Below are 18,449 nucleotides of genomic sequence, written 5' to 3'. Positions count from 1 at the left end.
TTTTCTGTAATTAAACAATACCTCCTTGTACCCCTGAGTCACAAAACAGCGATGGACCCCCTGAGGCTGCCCCACCTGAACCCATCACTGGACCACAGGGGTGCGGGATGTGTCCTTCCAGAGGTGCAGGGAGACCAGGGGCCCGAAGCCGCTTCGGTGGCACTGTATTTGCAGCTCTTTCTTCCTCACAGTGAAGTGGTGCCTGATTGCCGCCAGGATTGCTGATGGGCATACTGAGGCACAGGGTGACGCCTTTTCAGAATCCCAGGGCTACAAAGCGGCCGAGCTTGGCTCCGCATCCAGACATCCGACTCTGGAGCCTTTTCATACCCCTTACTCCTCGAGGTGCTGTGATTCACCCTTCTTCACAGAGGTGGAAAGTCAGCTTACAGAGTTAAGGAACAGGCCCCAAAGCAGCTAGGAAGCGGAGCCTGACTGTCACCTGGTCTGGTCTGGCTCCAAGGTGGACAGCTGGGCCTTCAAACACGAGTGAGGCTGTGTCGGCGGGTGACTCCGGAGTCCCGCCACACTGGTTAGTCAGCAGCACTCCCTGGAGCCCCCAGAGGTACAGCTCCTCCCGAGGACGCAAAACGAATCAGGGATGGAGCTTCTAGCCTTCCCAGCATGCCCTGCTTTCATTTTCAGGGCAGGCAAAAAATGAAAGCCATGTTGTTCCCTCCTCTACTCCCCTACTGGAAAAAAAAAAAAAGAGAGAGAGAGACATAAAGGAGAGAAATTTTCAAATGACGCCACCGCAGGGCCTCAGTGTGAATGTGTGAAACAGCACGCTCGGATTAACCTCCAGAAGCGGTCACAGAAAGCATCAGTAGGAAGAAGGGACTAATAGGAGAATTTCCAGGAAGATGATATTTGACCTAGAAAACAGGGGATCCGACTACCCTAAATAATTTGCTACTTAAAACCGTAGCCAGGAATGCAGCCGATTCTGATAATTAACCAGCAGCGACTATTGCAATCAAGCGCCCTCTAAATGAACTAATCCAACCAATTTTTAAAAACTCATCTATTTTTCCCTTATTCCCAAACTCTGAGACTCAAAAACGAAGCAAGCCTATTGAGGATTTTCAATACAGCACCAGATCTTTCATCTCGTTCAAAACGATCTCTCATCTCTTCCCTTGAGACTGGAAAACCCATGTGTCAGTTCAGCTTGTGCTGAAAAAAGGCTGGTGTGTGGAGAGATGAACTGTGTTCCCAGGAGCAGTTCTCAGACCTGGCAGCAGCTGGAGCCCCGGGCAGTGCTCACTAACCTGGGATGGCCCTGGCCAAGGCTTGGGTCCAAGTTTCTTAAAAACGCCACTTGGCCATACCATTTTTAAGATCACATCCCAAGGGTAAGTTCTAGCCCAAGACATGGTTTCCTAGTCTCTAAGATGACGATGAATCACGAAGGAAAATGAAAGGCAAAAAGGTCCGTCAGACATGACGAGGGAGGCAGGCCCCTGGGTACTGTGGAAAGAGTTGGGGTTTTATGACCAGAAAGGTGGATTCAAAATCACATTCTTCTAACTAGAAGCTCCGGGACCTTGGACAAGTCACCTGACCTCGGACAAGTCACCTGACCTCTCTGAGCCCTTCCACTGTCAGATGGGGCTGATGATTGCTTCTTGAGGGGTCCGGGGAGCAACAGAGACCGTGTGCCAGAGACACGGCACATGGCACGTGATGTGATAGGCACTCAAGATGTGGTGGCTGTTACACTTCTAATACCAATGCAGCAAATGGAAATAAATCATTCGGACAAAATTCCGGAGGTAACCCAACTGCTTATCCACGGAGACTGGTGAAGTTCACTTTGTTAGAACCATACAAGGACCATTAAACCTGTTACACAATAAGGTCCAGTTGTATAAAAATCTGTCCAAGATTTACAATGTTAAAAGAGAGGGGCGCCTGCGTGGCTCAGTCGGTTAAGCGGGTTATGACTTCAGCTCAGGTGATGATCTCACAGTCTGTGAGTTCGAGCCCCGCGTCGGGCTCTGTGCTGACAGCTCGGAGCCTGGAGCCTGCTTCGGATTCTGTGTCTCCCTCTCTCTCTGCTCCTCCCCTGCTCATGCTCTGTCTCTCTCTGTCTCACAAATAAATAAAAACATTAAACAGATTTTTTACAATGTTAAAAGAGAATACAGGATAATGTACAGTTCTACTCCCCACTTTGGAAGAAAAATGGAGTCTGTATAGACACATTCACACATTTGCAATCAGAAATAGAAAATTCTTGGGGCACCTGGGTGGCTCAGTCGGTTGAGTGTCCGACTTGTGATTTTGGCTCAGATCATGATCCCAGGGTCATGAGATGGAGCCCTGCGTTGGGGAATTCTCTCTCTCCCTCTGCCCTTCTTTCTCCCCCGCTCTCTCTCTCTAAAATAAATTAAAAAAAAAAAAAAAAAAAAAAGAGCGGTGCCTGGATGGCTCAGTCAGTTAAGCATCTGACTCTTGATTTCAGCTCAGACCATGATCTCACAATTTCTGAGATCGAGCCCCCATGTCGGGCTCTGCACTGACAGCCTGCTTGGGATTCTCTCTCCCCCCTCTTCTCTGCTCCTCCCCTGCTCATGCTCTCTCTCTCTCTCAAACTACATAAATAAACTTCAGAAAAAAAAAAGGAAGAAATGGAAAATTCTTGGAAGGATATACCAGAAACGGTGGATAGCAGCTACCTGAGGGGAGTGGAATTGGAGACTGGGTGGGAAAGAGATTTGCTTTTCATCGCACAGGTATTTATTTGTTTGCAATATTTAGCTCAGGTGCATGATATTTTCATAAGAGTAACATGACGAAAAATACTTTTGCGAAAACATAAACTTTGTCTCTTAAAGAACAGGTGACTCTTGGGAAGACCTGGTTCATGGGCCACAGCAGCTCCAGCTGCTATGAGACCACAGGTGGGCCATGCCCCAGGTGCCAGGAAGCACCACAACTGACCTCATTTCCATCACCTCCCGCCTGCTTTCTTCGTATTTAGCCTTCCACTCCGAGACCTCGCTCTCCTTGGTTATGATCTGGCATCAGGGAGGAAAGAGAAAGGTGAGCTCCAGAGGAGTGAATTCAGATCTGAGCGATTCGCAGACCAAGAAGGAAACACTGAATAAATGTAGAATTCGAACTTCCCACACCAAACAATAATTGGACTCCGAGAACTTCCCCAGAGCGTGAGACAGAAATAAGCCAGATATCAGACTTCCGCAATGCCCACCAGGGAGCAACTAAAAGGCATATGCTTTTTGTTATAAATCAAACAAGGCCATAGAGGCTCATTAAACAATGGTGTCCAGGAAGATCAAAGCCCATCTGCTACCCGCCTCTGTCTGCAATGGTTGCAGAATACAGTCTGTGTCCAAAGATGCTGGCTTTGTGGACCATGGGTGTAAACATAATTTTATTTACGCGTGGCAGAGACTGGAGCCTTTCCCGGGGCGACCAGAGCTGCCCTCCTCCGAGCCACACGCATGCCACACAGTACCTCTGCTCTGGCGATCCGGAGTGCGGAGTCCAGGTCAGGCTGCTGGAATAAAAGGCCTGCGGGCTTGTCCACCTCGGCCGTCCCGATGCGGGAGTACAAGGCTGTTTTAGAGATGGAGACATCTGTTGGGTGACCAGCTTCTCTCTGTGGGATGGTTTTTAATTAGAAAAAAAAAAACACGTTAGTATCACGCATAGGACAGAGGATTTGCATTCACCCCCTCGTGAGTGGGTCAGTTGTATGGTTTTGAAACAAAGAACATCAAAAGTATGAGAAAATGCTCAGACTGATGAGTGGGGAAAGGCCGGATACAATCTATGGAAATCGATCGTTTTGCACCTGCACAGGCAGACAAAGGGGCTAATGGCAGAGGCCTCCCCAACTCCCAGCTTTCGGAGTCAAACATGTCTGGTGCCTGCTTATCACTGCCATTTATCAGACGCAGAGGCATTTAGGCACAGCGCTTAAGAACCAAGGCTGTTTTCCGGCGGGCTCCGCTCCCAAAATAAAAGCCTGATGGCGAACGATGCTGAATTCTAATCTCCATTTGCCTAGTTTTGAATAACTGCAGATCTGATCAGTGTTGCAAGACTGTCTGCATTTCAATTCGGGGAACATTCGTTCAGCCCCGTTTGAAAGGATATGTTCACACAAAGCTTAGGGCCTACCGTGGCTATCAACCAACATCACCTTCGAAAGCTAGTTTGCGGATGCCCCAAGGGAAGGGTTCCTTTGCAGTTACATCGCCTGAAGTCTGCTGTGTCAACGGCAAAACCGAAAACCGGATCGCTGACGATATCCCCACTGGCTGGTAAGACCCTCGACAGGTGGTGGGATTCCCTGCCCTCTCCCACAACTGACACTGGTTTGACTGGACAGGGCAGTCACCAGCCTCCTGGGAGGGAGGGGAGGACCACCGTTACTCTTCCTCCCTTTGCACCAAAAGCTCAGCCATTTCCAACACACTTGAGATGCGGAGTTAGGAGCATGGTCAACGGTGCAGCCGGGGCTGGTAGTCTAGTTCTTTTGTCAGAGACACCAAACCAAGCAAGCACACTCTCAGTCCTATGCATTAACCTCCTGACACCGTCATGGATGCCCAGGCAAACCGCCACCCCTGGGGACTAGAGTCCAACGCGATGTGAAGTGTCATGGTGGGGAGCCGGTCAGGGTGGGACTGCAGGTTCCTGGGGAAATTCATGAGACGTGGGCAGGGAACACAGCTCTACCCTGCTGGAGTCGAAAGAGGGATGTGCAGAAAGTACGGGGAAGACTGGTCTTATAAGCGGAAGCAGGTAAGGTTAAAGACCCGACGGTGCGGGGGGGGGGGCGCACCCGAAGGCTCTCTCTCTTCCATCCCACGAACAGGCCTGCTTACCCCCCGCTAGAGCATCAGAGGAAATGAACTTGAAATAACTTAGAAAACTCAGGCAGAAATTTAATGGATAGGACTGGAGATGACAGAGTTAGGGCCAGTTAGTCATATACATGCACAGCCATGGTTTTGGTTGTCCCAGAAGCGGGCTTGGGTTTCGCTGCCCCTGCCTGGTGTTGAGCGTTTGGGCTCCCTCTGCAGTGGGCCCCGAATGATCACTCAGAGAGGGGAGCACACGGCCCCCTGTTCCACCAGACCCTGGTGATACTCTGGTGTCTAATGGGATGCCACGATCTTTCCTTCCTCGGGTCCTAAAGAAGCCTCCAGTGCAGGACATTTGAGCAAAACCCAGGAGCTGGCAGGCTGATCTCGCAGAAGAAAGCATGCCACCAGATCAGAGCTACGGAGCCTCTCCCGTGCATGGGTTAATCTCTGCTGTTTGAAATGTTTTCAAGTCTCTACTTGTCACATGGGAAACTTCTCAGGAAGTAAAGACACAATTACACCTAGACAATAAGACTCTATTTGTATTTACGGAGAAAATTCATAAACACAAGATACTGAAGACGATGAAAAAAAACCTGTTCCTGTCACTTTTTAAGTAAAGTGTCCTTTGAAAAAATAATTAGAATAAAATTTCAAAATGGAAGGAACACTGGACAGCATCCACTCATCCTGGTCTTCTGGAAGATGAAAAAATGGGAGGATCGAAGTGATTTGGCCAAAAGGTTTCCCAGAATGAGATCCAGTTCTGACTCCAAGTAAGAGAGCTCTGTGAAGCACGAGGGGAAATGGACTAAAACTAACTTCATCGGACAGGGCAGAATTGAAATCTGACTGCTGCAGGAACTGATGCTCTTGAAGCTGCCTGAGTCCTTTGTACAACAAGGAAGGGAATGAAATATAAATAAATTGATGAGCTTGCTAAGTAAACACAATGGTTAGCACCACATACAGTGATTCACTATCACCTTTCATCCCGGCCACCTGGTGTTTTCAATAAAGGAACAGATGACTTCAGAATCCATTTGAATTACTGCCTGCGGTATCTGCACGTTAATGAAATCCAAGGTACACACTCCTGTTTTCTCTTACAACCAAGAACTATTTCTAACTGAAATAGGCTTGTGTCTCGCTGATATTTTAACATCGGGCTTAGATTAAGCTTTGTTCCTCTTGCAGAGACCCCCACTCACTGCAGCTTTGGAGAAGCCCCAAAGCCAGGAGAAATCACAGAGTGGTAACATGTGAAATGGCCCCAACTCAGAAAAAGCAGGAGCCTTTGGAATCAGCTTGCGGCCCCTCAATCCACTCACTCAGATCCTGGTTCCTGATGGGACCCTCTGGGGCACTGCCACCAGTCAGACCCGCAGACCTCATGCCTGGGGCCCTTCTGGCCTCACGGTCGTGCCACACACCCAGGCTCACAGTCCTTGTGGCCGGTTCCCTGTCTCCAGGCCTCAAGGGAAGCAAGGTGGGATCCCTGTCTAGGAGCCAGCTGTCCCCAAGAGCTGTGGGAGACGCGTGCACAGGGTGGGGGCCAGGAGTGTAGGTCAGGCTGGGAGCCCAGGGCAAGCTGGGTCAAGGTCATGGAGAGGGGGCACAGGCTGGGACGTTGGGGGTAGAGCCAGGTGGGGCCCCTCGTTGGAGCTGCTGCATCCAAATTTGCAGGCTTGGAGCTCAGGATGACACTCAGTGTGTGCCCTCACCCGCTCCCACAAGAGGTGCCACCAGCCAGTGACTGGCCGCTCCTTCCCACTGAGTCAAGACGTGGCCTCAGCCCCTCTCCACACAGGCTGCAGGCGATGACCGCAAACTCCCCAAACTGGCAAATACGAGGTGAAACCCCAGGCCAGCCCTCTGTCTCTGCTCTCCAGACTGTTCTTGCAGCTTTCGGGCATCGTGCTGGTTATTAATGTCGGGGGTGGTGGGTGGTTTCCGGACAAAGCACGAGAGAAGGAGCCTATGAGGTCAGGCCATTCGCCCGCACAGGTTGCCCCAGACCTGCCAACTTCTCCTGCCGACAAAACCCAGGCGTCTGCCTTTATCAGCCAGGACTCGTGGAGGAATCCAACGCTGCACTGGGGATCAGCACCCTTTGCCTCCCTAAGGGGCCTGTTTCTAGGACTTCCTCCGGTCCTGAAGCTTGTCATTTACATGATCCTTATTCCTACGTTACCCACACACTTCCTTCGGTCTTCGTATTTGGGTCCCCTCAACCAGAAAGGCCAACGGCTTCAGGGATCGCAACCAGTATCCGTTACGCACAAAGATGAAATCCACCCCCTCGCATGCCTTGTATCGCTTTGCAAAAGCCACACAGACAGGCCATTTATGCTCTATCTATCCTGGTTACACTCGGGGCGGCTGTACCGCACAGCTGGCCACCCTGGTCAGATTAATAACCCCAGGAGGTTACGATCGAATTCACTTCGGCCAGAAGGGGGTGGAAGAAAAACGCTAAGGAGCTACAGCCCCACACCCCGGCCCCAAGGAGTCTTCCCCGTTTCTAACATCTTCTGACTAATGAGACAGGAAACCCCACTGCAGACCTTCGAAGGTCAGCGCAGCTGGCTTTTGGTCTAAAGGGAAATGTAAAGTGAAGCTGCTTGAAGGAGCAACCAGAAATCACCGCCACCATATTTCATGTGGCTTTTCATCCCTCCAAGTGATTTCTTTTCATTCCAAGTGATTTCATTTTTGTGTTAGCAACAGTTTAAGACCATGCTGCCAAAAAGACTGGGCTATGTCACCTGCAGCTGAAATTTATGGGCAGGAAAAAAGAGCAAATTGGATACACAGCTGCTGTTTCTCTTTCTATACATCAGCAATTTCCAAAGCAGTAAAGGGGCAATCAAGCGTCTACATGAACGAGAAACCCACAGAAACCCAAAAAAGCGGCACAAGTTACTACAGCAGAGAAAAATGTTCCTTACGCTCCAAGACAGTTCTACCCCCAGGAATGTTTCTTTTAGCATACTCTTCTGAAATACATAAGGAGGTGGCTGGGGCCATCTCTCCGACCCACACGCAGTAGAGTCAGGTGACAGTATTTTCTATATGGAAATCAGGACACATGGTCTGAGACTAGGCTGTAATTGACATAAGTCAACAGCCAGCCAATCAATTACTTGCCGACTGTCATGTCTGATGCACCCTTGGAAGAAGGAGGCAGGGGTACGAGACTTTCCAGAACATTTCACACTCAATCTGAACTCTTACTAGAACATGCTCAATTCTGCCTCAAACTGCTGGACAGGAATATACTACATTTACAGTGGCCAAACTTGAAGCAATTCATTCTGTCCTCAGGCCACTACCCAAGAATATCAAGAAATAAATCTAATGGGGAAAAAAATCATCACTGCTTAATGCTTTCTAAAAATCTTTCTCGTGGAAATTAAATCCAAGCTTCTGGGTTGACCATGAGAATAAGGACATCAGCAATGTGTGTTAACATTCTCGTCCCTGCCCTGGGTCCCAGTGTTCCCAGTCTGGACACACACAGTATGACCACTTTCTCTCAGTGAGCGATGTCTCTGGGAGGGAGCCCCCCTCCTTCGCTCCAGGGAAATCACACGTGGGAGGCCCTGCGGGCAGGAGCACCACATGAACTTCTGATCCTGTATCAAGTGAGCTGTTAATTGAGACGGACAGGCAAGGGGCTCGCATTTGGAGACTGGAGTCCTCGTTCCTGCTGGGTCAGTGACTCACTGTCAGGCTTTGGACTGTTTCCATGGTTCCACTTCCCCATCTGTAAAACGGGCCCTGGACTCCCTACAGCAGAGAAGCTGTGAGATCAGAGGCAAAAGCGAAGGTGAGCTGACAAGAGCAGCTTTCATTCATTGCGCACCTACTGTGTGCCAGGCATGGCACCGTCCCACACACATCATCTATACAGCAACCTGCAAACTCGCTGTTAGTAGCCTCATCTTACAGCTGGAAAAATGGAGGCTCAGAGAGGTTCACCAACACGTTCAAGGCCAGAGTGCACTGGGCTGCCCAACTCAGGGCGGAGTGTGGGGGGTGAGCATGAAGCGGGTCCTTGGAGACCACAGCTCACTGTCAGCCCCGAGGGTTGGGCTGAACCTCACAGGGCCATAGTTTTGCACGTCTTCGGCGACTCGTTCAAACAGTTAAGAAAAGTTACGCCAAACTTGGAAGCCAGGCACAAAGATTTCTGCATGCTCGGTCAGTATCATACTCTACTCTAGAGCAGGGGTGGCCAACTACGGTGTGCGGGCCAAATGGTCCAATGTCCTATTCTGTAAAAAGGGTTTTACTGGAACACCACCATACCCATTCATGTACATATTGTCTGTGGTCGTTCTTGAGCTACAGTGGCAGAGTTGAGTGGTTGTTACAGAGACCAGATGGCCCAGAAAGCCTAAAATACTGACCATCTGCCCTTTACAGAAAAGGGTTGCTTTTCAGTAATTCTATCGACTCTGGTCTATGGGTCAATCCAATGTCTCAGGAAGGTCTTGGTTCCACTATTTACTATTGATTAGGATCCGGTCTCATTACAGTTAGATATTAACTTGTAGAAAAACAGAAAACTTGTGGGACGCCTGGGTGGCTCAGTCCGTTAACTGTCTGCCTCTTGATTTTGGCTCAAATGATCTCATGGTTTGGGAGTTCAAGCCCCGCACGGGGCTCTCTCTGAGCTGACTATGCGGAGCCTGCTTGGGACCCTCTCTCTCCCTCTCTCTCTCTGTCCTTCACCCGCTGTCTCTCTAAAAATAAATGAAACTTAAAATAAAAATAGAAAAGTTGTGAATTATTTATGTTCAGTAGAGAAGTGATTTTTACAGAAAACAAAACCTCAAAGTTTCTGTTTGTCTTGTTTAGCCGATATTAACCAGTTTTATATCGGACCGTACAATAAGACTGCATTAAGATCCTAGACTTCTTTATTCCACCGACTCTACACCGGCTTCTCATATTTTCCTCCATTCAACCAGCTTTACCAACCAACCTGCTGTTTCCTTCATCAGAGATTTAACTGGATCTTAGGGGTGAGCTCGGCGTCTACGCAAGTTATGCTTTTGGCTTTTTAGAACGTTTTAGATCACTTTGTAGAATATGGACATTGCCTGCTTGGCCAATGGTTAGCAAACAAACTTCTGGACCACACCACATTCTCAAGAGGCAGCGCACGGCAGCACCAAACCCGTACCTTGGTATCCTGGCGGCTACGGGAGGCCAGGGCAATCTGCCTGGCCAGCTTCAGGGCTTCTATCCGCATGATGGCAAACTCTAACTCCTCCTGCCCAAGGGTGGGGGGTGGGGGTGAGCAAACCGCGGGGGAAAATGCACCAAGACAGGATGTCAATGTTTTCCACATCCAAGAAATGAATGTGCCACGTGATGTCATGACAGGTACTCAGGAAAAACACACGCTCTGGCTTTCTTTCACAATTAACACCTCAGCAGATCATGAAATAAGTGTTTAATTTCTTTTCTCTTTCTTTCTTTCTTTCTAATTGCCCTTTGGAATGTCTGTCGGGAAGTATCATGTGGTCAAATATGACACGATTTTTAAAACGGGATCAAAATTTTTACTGCACTGTTTCCTTCGGTTTCTCTCCTTTCGTTGGTTTAACGTCAAGTTGGCCGACAATTTCCGTGAATGGTTTTGGATTCTCAAATGACTGCTCACGATCTCTCTAGGTTTGCCCTGAAGGTCTTAGTGTAGAGGATGTCAAATTAAGCTGTCAAATTTAAGGCACAGAGCAGCTGATTGTTTTGGTTCCAGATGTAAGGCCGAGTCCAGATGTTATCTCATTGGGAGTCTGAGCTAGCTCGCCCATATATATATAAAGAGCAGGGCGCGATGGTGATCTAATACCCTTGGTTCCGTGAATAAATCACAGAAACTGCTTTTGGGGCTATCAAAATTTCTGAAAAATGACTGTTTGGGTCCAATTTCCAAATTGAAATATAAATGGGTTGTCCCGTATGTAATCACACAATTTATATCATCTTGGCGTCTTGGATCAAGAACACCCATACATCAGTCTTTTGGGGGGGGTGGAGATTTCATGTGGAGCATTTCCAGTAACACCTCCTTAAATCCCGCCTCATTGCATGTGGGGTTCGGAGTTCATGCTCTACTGAGGTTTTCACAAACTCCCCAAAAGGTCACACGTGGGCTACAAACCTGAAGTTTCTGAGCAAATACTGGGGGGTTCTTTTCTGCTAAGTCGGGTTCCAGATAGTCAAGCGCACCACAGAGAGAGGCTGGATGAGCTAGCCTGCTGAGGAGGGCGTCAGCAGAGGCAAAGGAGCCCTCAGGAGCTGTCTGAAGGCCGGCAGAAGAGGACACAGAGGAAAAATAGAGGAGACAGAGTGATATCGATTCCAAGCAAGGACCATGCACCTATTTGCTGGACGTTTCTGACTTGAGACTAAAGAGAATGTTCGTTAGGTGCTAATACTTCCCTTTTCATCTGGACTGATTCCCACATGCTGATGATGGGCATCTGGAGACTGACAGGCCCAATGCCTTGCCCAGAAGCACAGCGTTAGGTACGTACCCTCCCACTCCACACCACCCTCACCCCCTAACCAATGGGTGGGAGGAAAGTTACCATTTACTTATTTACTTCAAAGGCTCGGGGTGAGACAAGCCAGTTGACGGGTTTTCCAAACATAATATAAGTCATCAAGAAAACACCTCCAAGTATAAATGTCATCAAAGGTTTTGGGAAAGGTCGTTTTCTAAATAACGGGAAGATGATTGCAAATGAAAACGGGTCTCTGGGTAGGTTACAAAGACTTCAACATCGGGAGCCAACTGTGTAGAAACTGAATCGTGCATGAATCCTTCCATAGAGTCTAGTTGAGAGATGGCTGGATCACATCCACTCTCTTTCTGCTTACTAATATTTTCCCGGTATCTAACGGCCACACAGCAGGTGCTCGGTAAGTGTTTGATGCATGAGATAAATGAACGGTCTGCTGATATAGAACAACAAAATTGACACTCACAGTAACTAAGTCAACAGCCTCAAACCCTCTTGGGGACTGCTAAGAGGGAGTTAAAAAAAGATGCACATAAAATTCACCTACAAAGATGGTCCATTAGATGTTCAGGGGGTCTGCTGGCTCTGCGAGGCTCCACAGGGGTTGGGAGGGGACAGGTACAGCCCTGGTCCATACACAGGAGGGATTCCCCATCACCAAGGCCCAGGAAAGCCAACTGTTCCCCAAAAGGAGTGTCCCCTGACCTGCCATTGTCTGCCCCCTGCCACGGAGCATGGAGAAGCAGGGTACAGACCGAGCACAGCTCCAAAGCCAACAGTCGAGCCCCAAGGGACTAACGTGGAAAACCAACAACCCTGAAGGCAAATAAAGCACTTCAAGAGAAGTGAGAATTTGCAAAACCCCATTGGCGAAAATGGAGAGTCACAGCTCTCTCGTGGCTACGGTGGGGGGTCTCCTAGGCTGGCTTCTGTGGTCCAGGGACTGGGTGGGGCCCCGCGCCTGGTATCGGATGAATATTGCTCTGAAGGCCTGGACCCGTTGGTGATGGGACTCAGCCGGCCCAGGCCTCACCCCAAGCGATCTCGGGCCCCTCCGACCCCACTTACAATTTCAATCGCGTCTGAAGCGGTGCCCAAGGTCATGGCCTCCAGCTCCTTCTGGGAGGATTTCTCCGGCACCTGCAAGTGTGGCTCTTGGTTGGGGGCCAGCCCTCGTGTGACGGGATGCTGGATCTTTGCCCCGGCATTCACAAGGGCTTCAGTTTCCTCAAAACTTGACCTGAGGAAGCGAAGAGCAGCTTTACTTTTTCTCGTGGGACATCCCACTGAAATCGACCAGGATGCCCCCCGTCAGTCAACATCCCAAAGGATCCTGGACTTCCAAGGCTACGTTCCCAGAGGGAAATGGGGTGGATGTCGGGTGGCCACGGAGCCTTGTGGGCCGGACAGCCTGAGGGAGAGGGTGGTCCCGCCCCACCCCGGGGTCTGCTCACGAGGGAGAGTCAGAGGCACAGATGCCACTGGTTGAGAGCACAAGCTCTGGAGTGAAGCAGCCTGCCTGACTAGGGACCGTATCTGTTTCTTTCTCTGTAGGACAGGAAGATCAAAGTGAGATGCCACTTGGCTACACTTTGACACGGTGCCCATCACCAGTATCCTTGCTGCAATAACATCACCATCGTCACGGTGGGCAGGTTCTGGAAACCAAAGCCAGAGCTTTCAGTCCCGCTCGGAGAAATGGGCAGGTAACAGGGGATGGGAGGGTCCCAAGCACAGAGGGGTGCCCACCCTTACCCCACCCAGCGCTACACAGCTCAGAACGGGGCAGCCCGACAAACGGGAACTCACACCCACACGGGCAGTAAACGTGTCCCGGGCACCACGCAGAGGCCGGCCCTGTGACTTGTGCTTTCCTTTCCACGCCTCGGTTTAATGCTCCCGATGGCAAGGGAGGACAGTCGGCCCCCTTCCCCATGGCACAGTTTGGGGGGTGCCTGTAAGACTGAGAGCCTCATTTAATTACAGGGCCAGTCTTGTTACTACCCTCACTTTACAAAGCGTGAGGACACTGTGCACAGGAGGGTCCCGTAACCCGCATCAGGTCACGCAGCCAGTAACTCAGGGTCTAAATGCAGAGGCACGCTGCCTCCCCACAGGACAAATCACAAAACAAAGTCATGTGTGCACTGGGGGGCGATCGGAGAGGCTCACGCTTTCAGCTGCTAACAGATTTCTCCTTAGGACAAAGGGCAGCTGGAAACACAGCCCCACATGTACATCCATGTGGACGGTCAGAGACCGAGATGCGGGCCGCCTGAACACATGTGAATGAAACCAAGCCAGGATAGCAGTGCCACAGGGCCCAGAGGCTTGGGGACAGCTGGCCCGACCCGCAACTCTCCCCTCGTTAAAGTCATACCCTGAACACGGCGTCGGGGACTCTGACGTCCGGACTGGGGGAGACTTGACCGGGCTCTCCTGAGAAGTGTCGAACATAAGGTACAGGGCCTGCTTCTTCGGGGCATCATCGTCCTGCTGCAGGGATCAAAGGCACATGTCAGCTCAGCTACAGGTGGCCTGAACATGCTATAGAGATCGGAAAGCAGAGCTCCTGGGGCGCTGGGTGGCTCAGTCGGTGAAGCGTCCGACTTCAGCTCATGATCTCATGGCTTTTGAGTTTGAGCCCCACGTCGGGCTCTGTGCTGACAGCTCGGAGCCTGGAGCCTGCTTTGCGTCCCGTGTCTCCCTCTCTCTCTGCTCCTCCCCTGCTCATGCTCTCTCTCTCTCTCCCTCTCTCTCTCTCAAAAATAAATAAACCTTAAAGAAAAAAGAAAGAAGGAAAGAAAGAAAGAAAGAAAGAAAGAAAGAAAGAAAGAAAGGAAGAAAAGCAGAGCTCTCTTCAATAGAACAAATAACTCATCTGGGAAAAGCCTGCGTTCTTCTTGAGCCACCAAGAAGGGAGGAGCCAGCAGGTGCCGGCCAGGAGAGAGGACAGGGAAACGGGAGGGGTAGGCAAGCCCCCCAGGCTGGGCGCTGCCCACCGCCGAATGCGGGGGGGGGGGACAAGCCCAGTGGCCCAGTGCGGTGAGCGCCTCCATCACGGTCGGTCTGCTGACTTAGAGCAAATGGTGGGTTGGACGCAGCAATCCCGGCATCCACGAATGATGTAAAGAAAGATAAAGATCCCAGCCATGTGTCCGGCCCATCAGTGTCACAGGAAGTGGCACCTGCAGGCCTCCGATGGCATCACTGGACAACAGCACAATGGAGAGGTCCTGCTCGGAACCAAGTGCCCTGGAGGCAGCAGACATTGAGCCGGGGAAGACAGACGCCCATCACAGCCACTTAAATGACAGCGGGATGGCATTGTGGGGAGAGACATGTTGCCAGAAAAGGCAGTCTTCAGTTACACAAAGCACTGAATTTGAAGACCACAGATAACAGCGTGCCTTAAAAACAACCAAAACGCTCCTCCACCTTTTCAAGGAAAGTTCTAGTTCTTTCTTAGTCCAGGGAAGTAACTCTTTTTTTTTTTTTTTAAAGTGTATTTATTTATTTATTTTGAGAGAGACAGAGCGAGAGCACGAGTGGGGGACGGACAGAGAGAGAGAAACTCAAGGTCTGCCAGTTCAGAGCCCGATTCGGGGTTCGAACTCACAAACCGTGAGATCATGACCAGAGCCGAAACCAAGAGACGCTTGCTTAACCGACTGAGGCGCCCAGGCGCTGCCCCCGCCCCCTCATGGGAAATCATTCTGCCGGAAGGCCTAACTGTATTCGATCATTTTCTGCCTGAAAATGCCATCTCAAGTGGACCGAACCACAAACTTGAGACCCCCAGTCCCAGCTCACCCTTCCTGTGCAGCCAAGGATGCTGCCGACACAGAGGACCCTGGCTTTGGGGCCTGAGCTCAGGAGGAGGCCAGTGACTACCTTTTCACAAGACAGGGAGGGAAAGCAAGCAGAACTTACAGGTAAGGAGGAACCAATTTTCTCCATGTACTCAATTTCATAGGAGTTTCTGTAATCCAACTCTGCAAAAGAAACAAAACGAGAGTTAGCATCAGGGAGAAAAAAAAGAAAAAAAAAAAAAAAAAAAGGAAAGGTTTGGGCCAGGCAGGGTGAGGTCTGGAACCAGACTCTAAACTCTGAGCCTGTCCACTGACTTGAGGTTTCCAATTCGGCTGGCAGGGGAGGCTCAGCTCAGCAACTTTCAGACCGCTCGTAAACCTCAGGCTGCAAAGGGGCTTCGGCTATTTGGGAACCTGAGAGAGCCTGAGAGAACGAACCGTGAGAGACACAGATCTGACCGCGAACAGGTCTCCGCACGATGCACTGAGTTTTCAGAACAGTGTGTGTTTTTTTTTTTTTTTAATTTTTTTTTTCAACGTTTATTTATTTTGGGGACAGAGAGAGACAGAGCATAAACGGGGGAGGGGCAGAGAGAGAGGGAGACACAGAATCGGAATCAGGCTCCAGGCTCCGAGCCATCAGCCCAGAGCCCGACGCGGGGCTTGAACTCACGGACCGCGAGATCGGGACCTGGCTGAAGTCGGACGCTTAACCGACTGCGCCACCCAGGCGCCCCTGGAACAGTGTGTTTTGAGTGTCGTTTTCCTCTGTCAGCCTCCCGGGCAACATGGAGAAAGTTCCCACATCCCGAGGATATTCTGGAACTGAGATTTTAGCCCCAGCCATATTCTGAAGCAAGGGAAGAACATACATGGTTCCTTCACTGCTGTTTGGAAGAGAAGCTTTGCAAGTCACATGGAACATTCCCCCAATTTCTGCCAGGGCCTGCAGAGCGGGTCCAAATCAGATTTTTAGATGCAAAGACGATTCAAGTCCAAAGAGGTGGAGATATGACCTATTTCAAATTGACTGGAGACCTCAGGCTGGAAAGAAAAGTCAAGAATCTTTCACTGGAGACTAGAAACCCTGACTCCCTCGGGTGTCCGGGCAGCTCCACGGGGACACCCAGTTCACCCTCAGCTGAATTCCGTGCCCAGTAACTGGATTCTGAGCACGTATGACGTGCCTCAACTGCTGGGCACTGTGGATGGAGTGGTGAACAAAACCGGAAAGGACTCTCTCCTCACAGAAGCCACATCTACAGCTACCAGATGGTTCTTTCCTACTTTCTTAAAGAAAGCCAAGAGATGACAGGTGAGCTGCTCAGAAAGCAGCTGGATAAGAGTGTCAGTGGCAATCCCTGAAGCCTAAAGCCTGAATTTGTTTTTTAATTTTTTTAATGTTTATTTATTTTAGAGAGAGAGATACAGACAGACAGACCCTGAGCGGAGAAGGGGCAGAGACAGAGGGAGACACAGAATCGGAAGCAGGCTCCAGGCTCTGAGCTGTCAGCACGGAGTCCTACACGAGGCTCAAAGTCACGAACTGCGAAATCAGGACCTGAGCTGAAGTCGGATGCTCAATGGACAGAGCCACCCAGGCGCCCCCTGAATTTTTTTTTTTCTTCAACACAAAATACAAATAGCAGTTCTGGTTATAAAGCACTTCCCCATGTATGCATTGTTGAAGTCATCGCTTAAAAAATGATCCCTTAATAGGAGCTTTAAAAGGAGATATTTCCTGGAAGACCTTCCCCAAGCCTGCAATTGTGTGGGGTCATGGCCGTATGAACTGAAGCACTTGAACATGTGGACAACTCTTCAGGAGTCCTTGAATCTCCCTGGGGAAGCCAACACATCCTTCTAGGAGGCTTGGCCTGCTCAGGGGAATGCAGCCGGTTTTGTGGGTTAATGACCAGAAAGACCTCTGCCCCGATTTGTGCGTCACTCGGGAAGAGCAGAGACCCAAAGCCAACCACACACAGCTGGGCTGGATTCAGCGTCTGTGCCTGTAATGGGAACCCGTACCGGGACTCTGACCCAGCTGAGGACATAGAAATGTTTGTTTATGAAGACTTACTATGTTCCTCATCTTACAAATGAGAGGGTAAGCCAGGGACAGTGAAAGACAAGGCGATTTCTAGGACCTCCTCCAGATCGATCACTTTCCAGATATGGGACCTCAGGACTATTATTTTATTGTCCTATTAAAGACTGTTTTAAGCTAAGAAGACAATAGTGAATCAACGGCCCCCTTCTCCAAGGTATCATTATTGTTGCCAAGGCATTATTTAACCCTAAAGTATTGAACAGAAACCCTCCAGCACACCCCACGACGGCACAGGGCACCCAGGATGCACCAAACGAGCTAAGGGCCGGCACAGAGAGACTTTCCAGGGACCTGTGGCCCTGGCTTAGTGCCCAGCTCTGGTTACCAGCTCGGCTCAGTGAAGCGTCCTGCCTGGAATCTTAGCTCGTCTCCTGGCAGCTGATCTGGGTGAGTGTCGGGTCACGGAGCTCACTTGCCTGCCTTCTTTCCTACCTGCCAAGGGGGCTTCACTTCCAGCTGCCCAGTGCCCCCGTCCCCCCCTTCAGAGGCAGCAGATGACGGTACAATAGCAGGGGGTGGTCTGGCCCCCCAGAGAAACGCCTGCTTCTTAACGTGTGTGGTTACAGGAGGCCCACACTCTATACAGGAGCTTCAGTCCCTGGTGAGGCCCGGAGGTGTTCCTTCGGACCTGAACTTGTAATCATAGCCATTTGGGGTTCTTGTTTATAATTTACCAAATGGCCAGGAAAAGATGTGAGCAAGACCAATATCAATATCGTCTCCTGTATTTTGAGGGAACACCTTCCTGAACGTCGTTTATTCAAAATCTCACTCCTCTGCTCAGAGTGCAAAGCCTCAAAGGGCAGGCTTGGAGCCGGAGCCCCATCTGGCTTCGGCCTGGGCCACACGCAGCTGGCAGGCCAGGAAGGGTCATGGGACGCCTTCACATCCAAGAGAAGAGGCTGCTCCCTAACGCGTGTGCTGCTTCAGGATGCAGAGGCCTGAAGTTATTTTTAATGGGCCCTGTCCCATCCGAGGGCTCCTTCTGGTAATTATTTCATCGAGGACAAAGCACCGGGGGAGGCCCCGATGGCCGTTCTCCTTCGACTCGCTGATGGCCAGAGCCCGGCCGGCGAGTGCCAAGATCCCCGGGCAGAAGCCGGAAGGATGCCGTCATTCCCAGGGTCGGGCAAAGCCCAAC

The 18,449-nt window shown here is 50.4% G+C and overlaps 1 protein-coding gene across 25 annotated transcripts in view; it reads right to left on the bottom strand.

Annotated features, from left to right (window-relative positions):
* Positions 1–18,449, bottom strand: part of TACC2 (transforming acidic coiled-coil containing protein 2) — a 213,667-nt gene that overhangs the window by 12,026 nt on the left and 183,192 nt on the right. For 17 of the 25 annotated variants that reach the window (XM_086681051.1, XM_086681056.1, XM_086681066.1 and 14 more), the window contains 7 exons: positions 15,320–15,381; positions 13,767–13,882; positions 12,455–12,626; positions 11,023–11,163; positions 10,039–10,128; positions 3,485–3,628; positions 2,947–3,023 (listed from right to left, as the gene is read on the bottom strand). In XM_086681051.1, coding sequence (XP_086537177.1) covers positions 2,947–3,023; positions 3,485–3,628; positions 10,039–10,128; positions 11,023–11,163; positions 12,455–12,626; positions 13,767–13,882; positions 15,320–15,381 — 802 coding nt within the window. The remainder of the gene's footprint in view (positions 1–2,946; positions 3,024–3,484; positions 3,629–10,038; positions 10,129–11,022; positions 11,164–12,454; positions 12,627–13,766; positions 13,883–15,319; positions 15,382–18,449) is intronic. The other 8 variants (XM_086681064.1, XM_086681065.1, XM_086681075.1 and 5 more) reach the window with 3 other exon arrangements.

The sequence above is a fragment of the Puma concolor genome, chromosome D2 (assembly GCF_028749965.1).
Source record: "Puma concolor isolate L17-30 chromosome D2, mPumCon1.1.hap2, whole genome shotgun sequence".
Classification (NCBI taxonomy): Eukaryota; Metazoa; Chordata; class Mammalia; order Carnivora; family Felidae; genus Puma; species Puma concolor.
The sequence above is the reverse complement of the archived record's forward strand: the minus strand, read 5'-3'. Positions and strand labels throughout refer to the sequence as shown.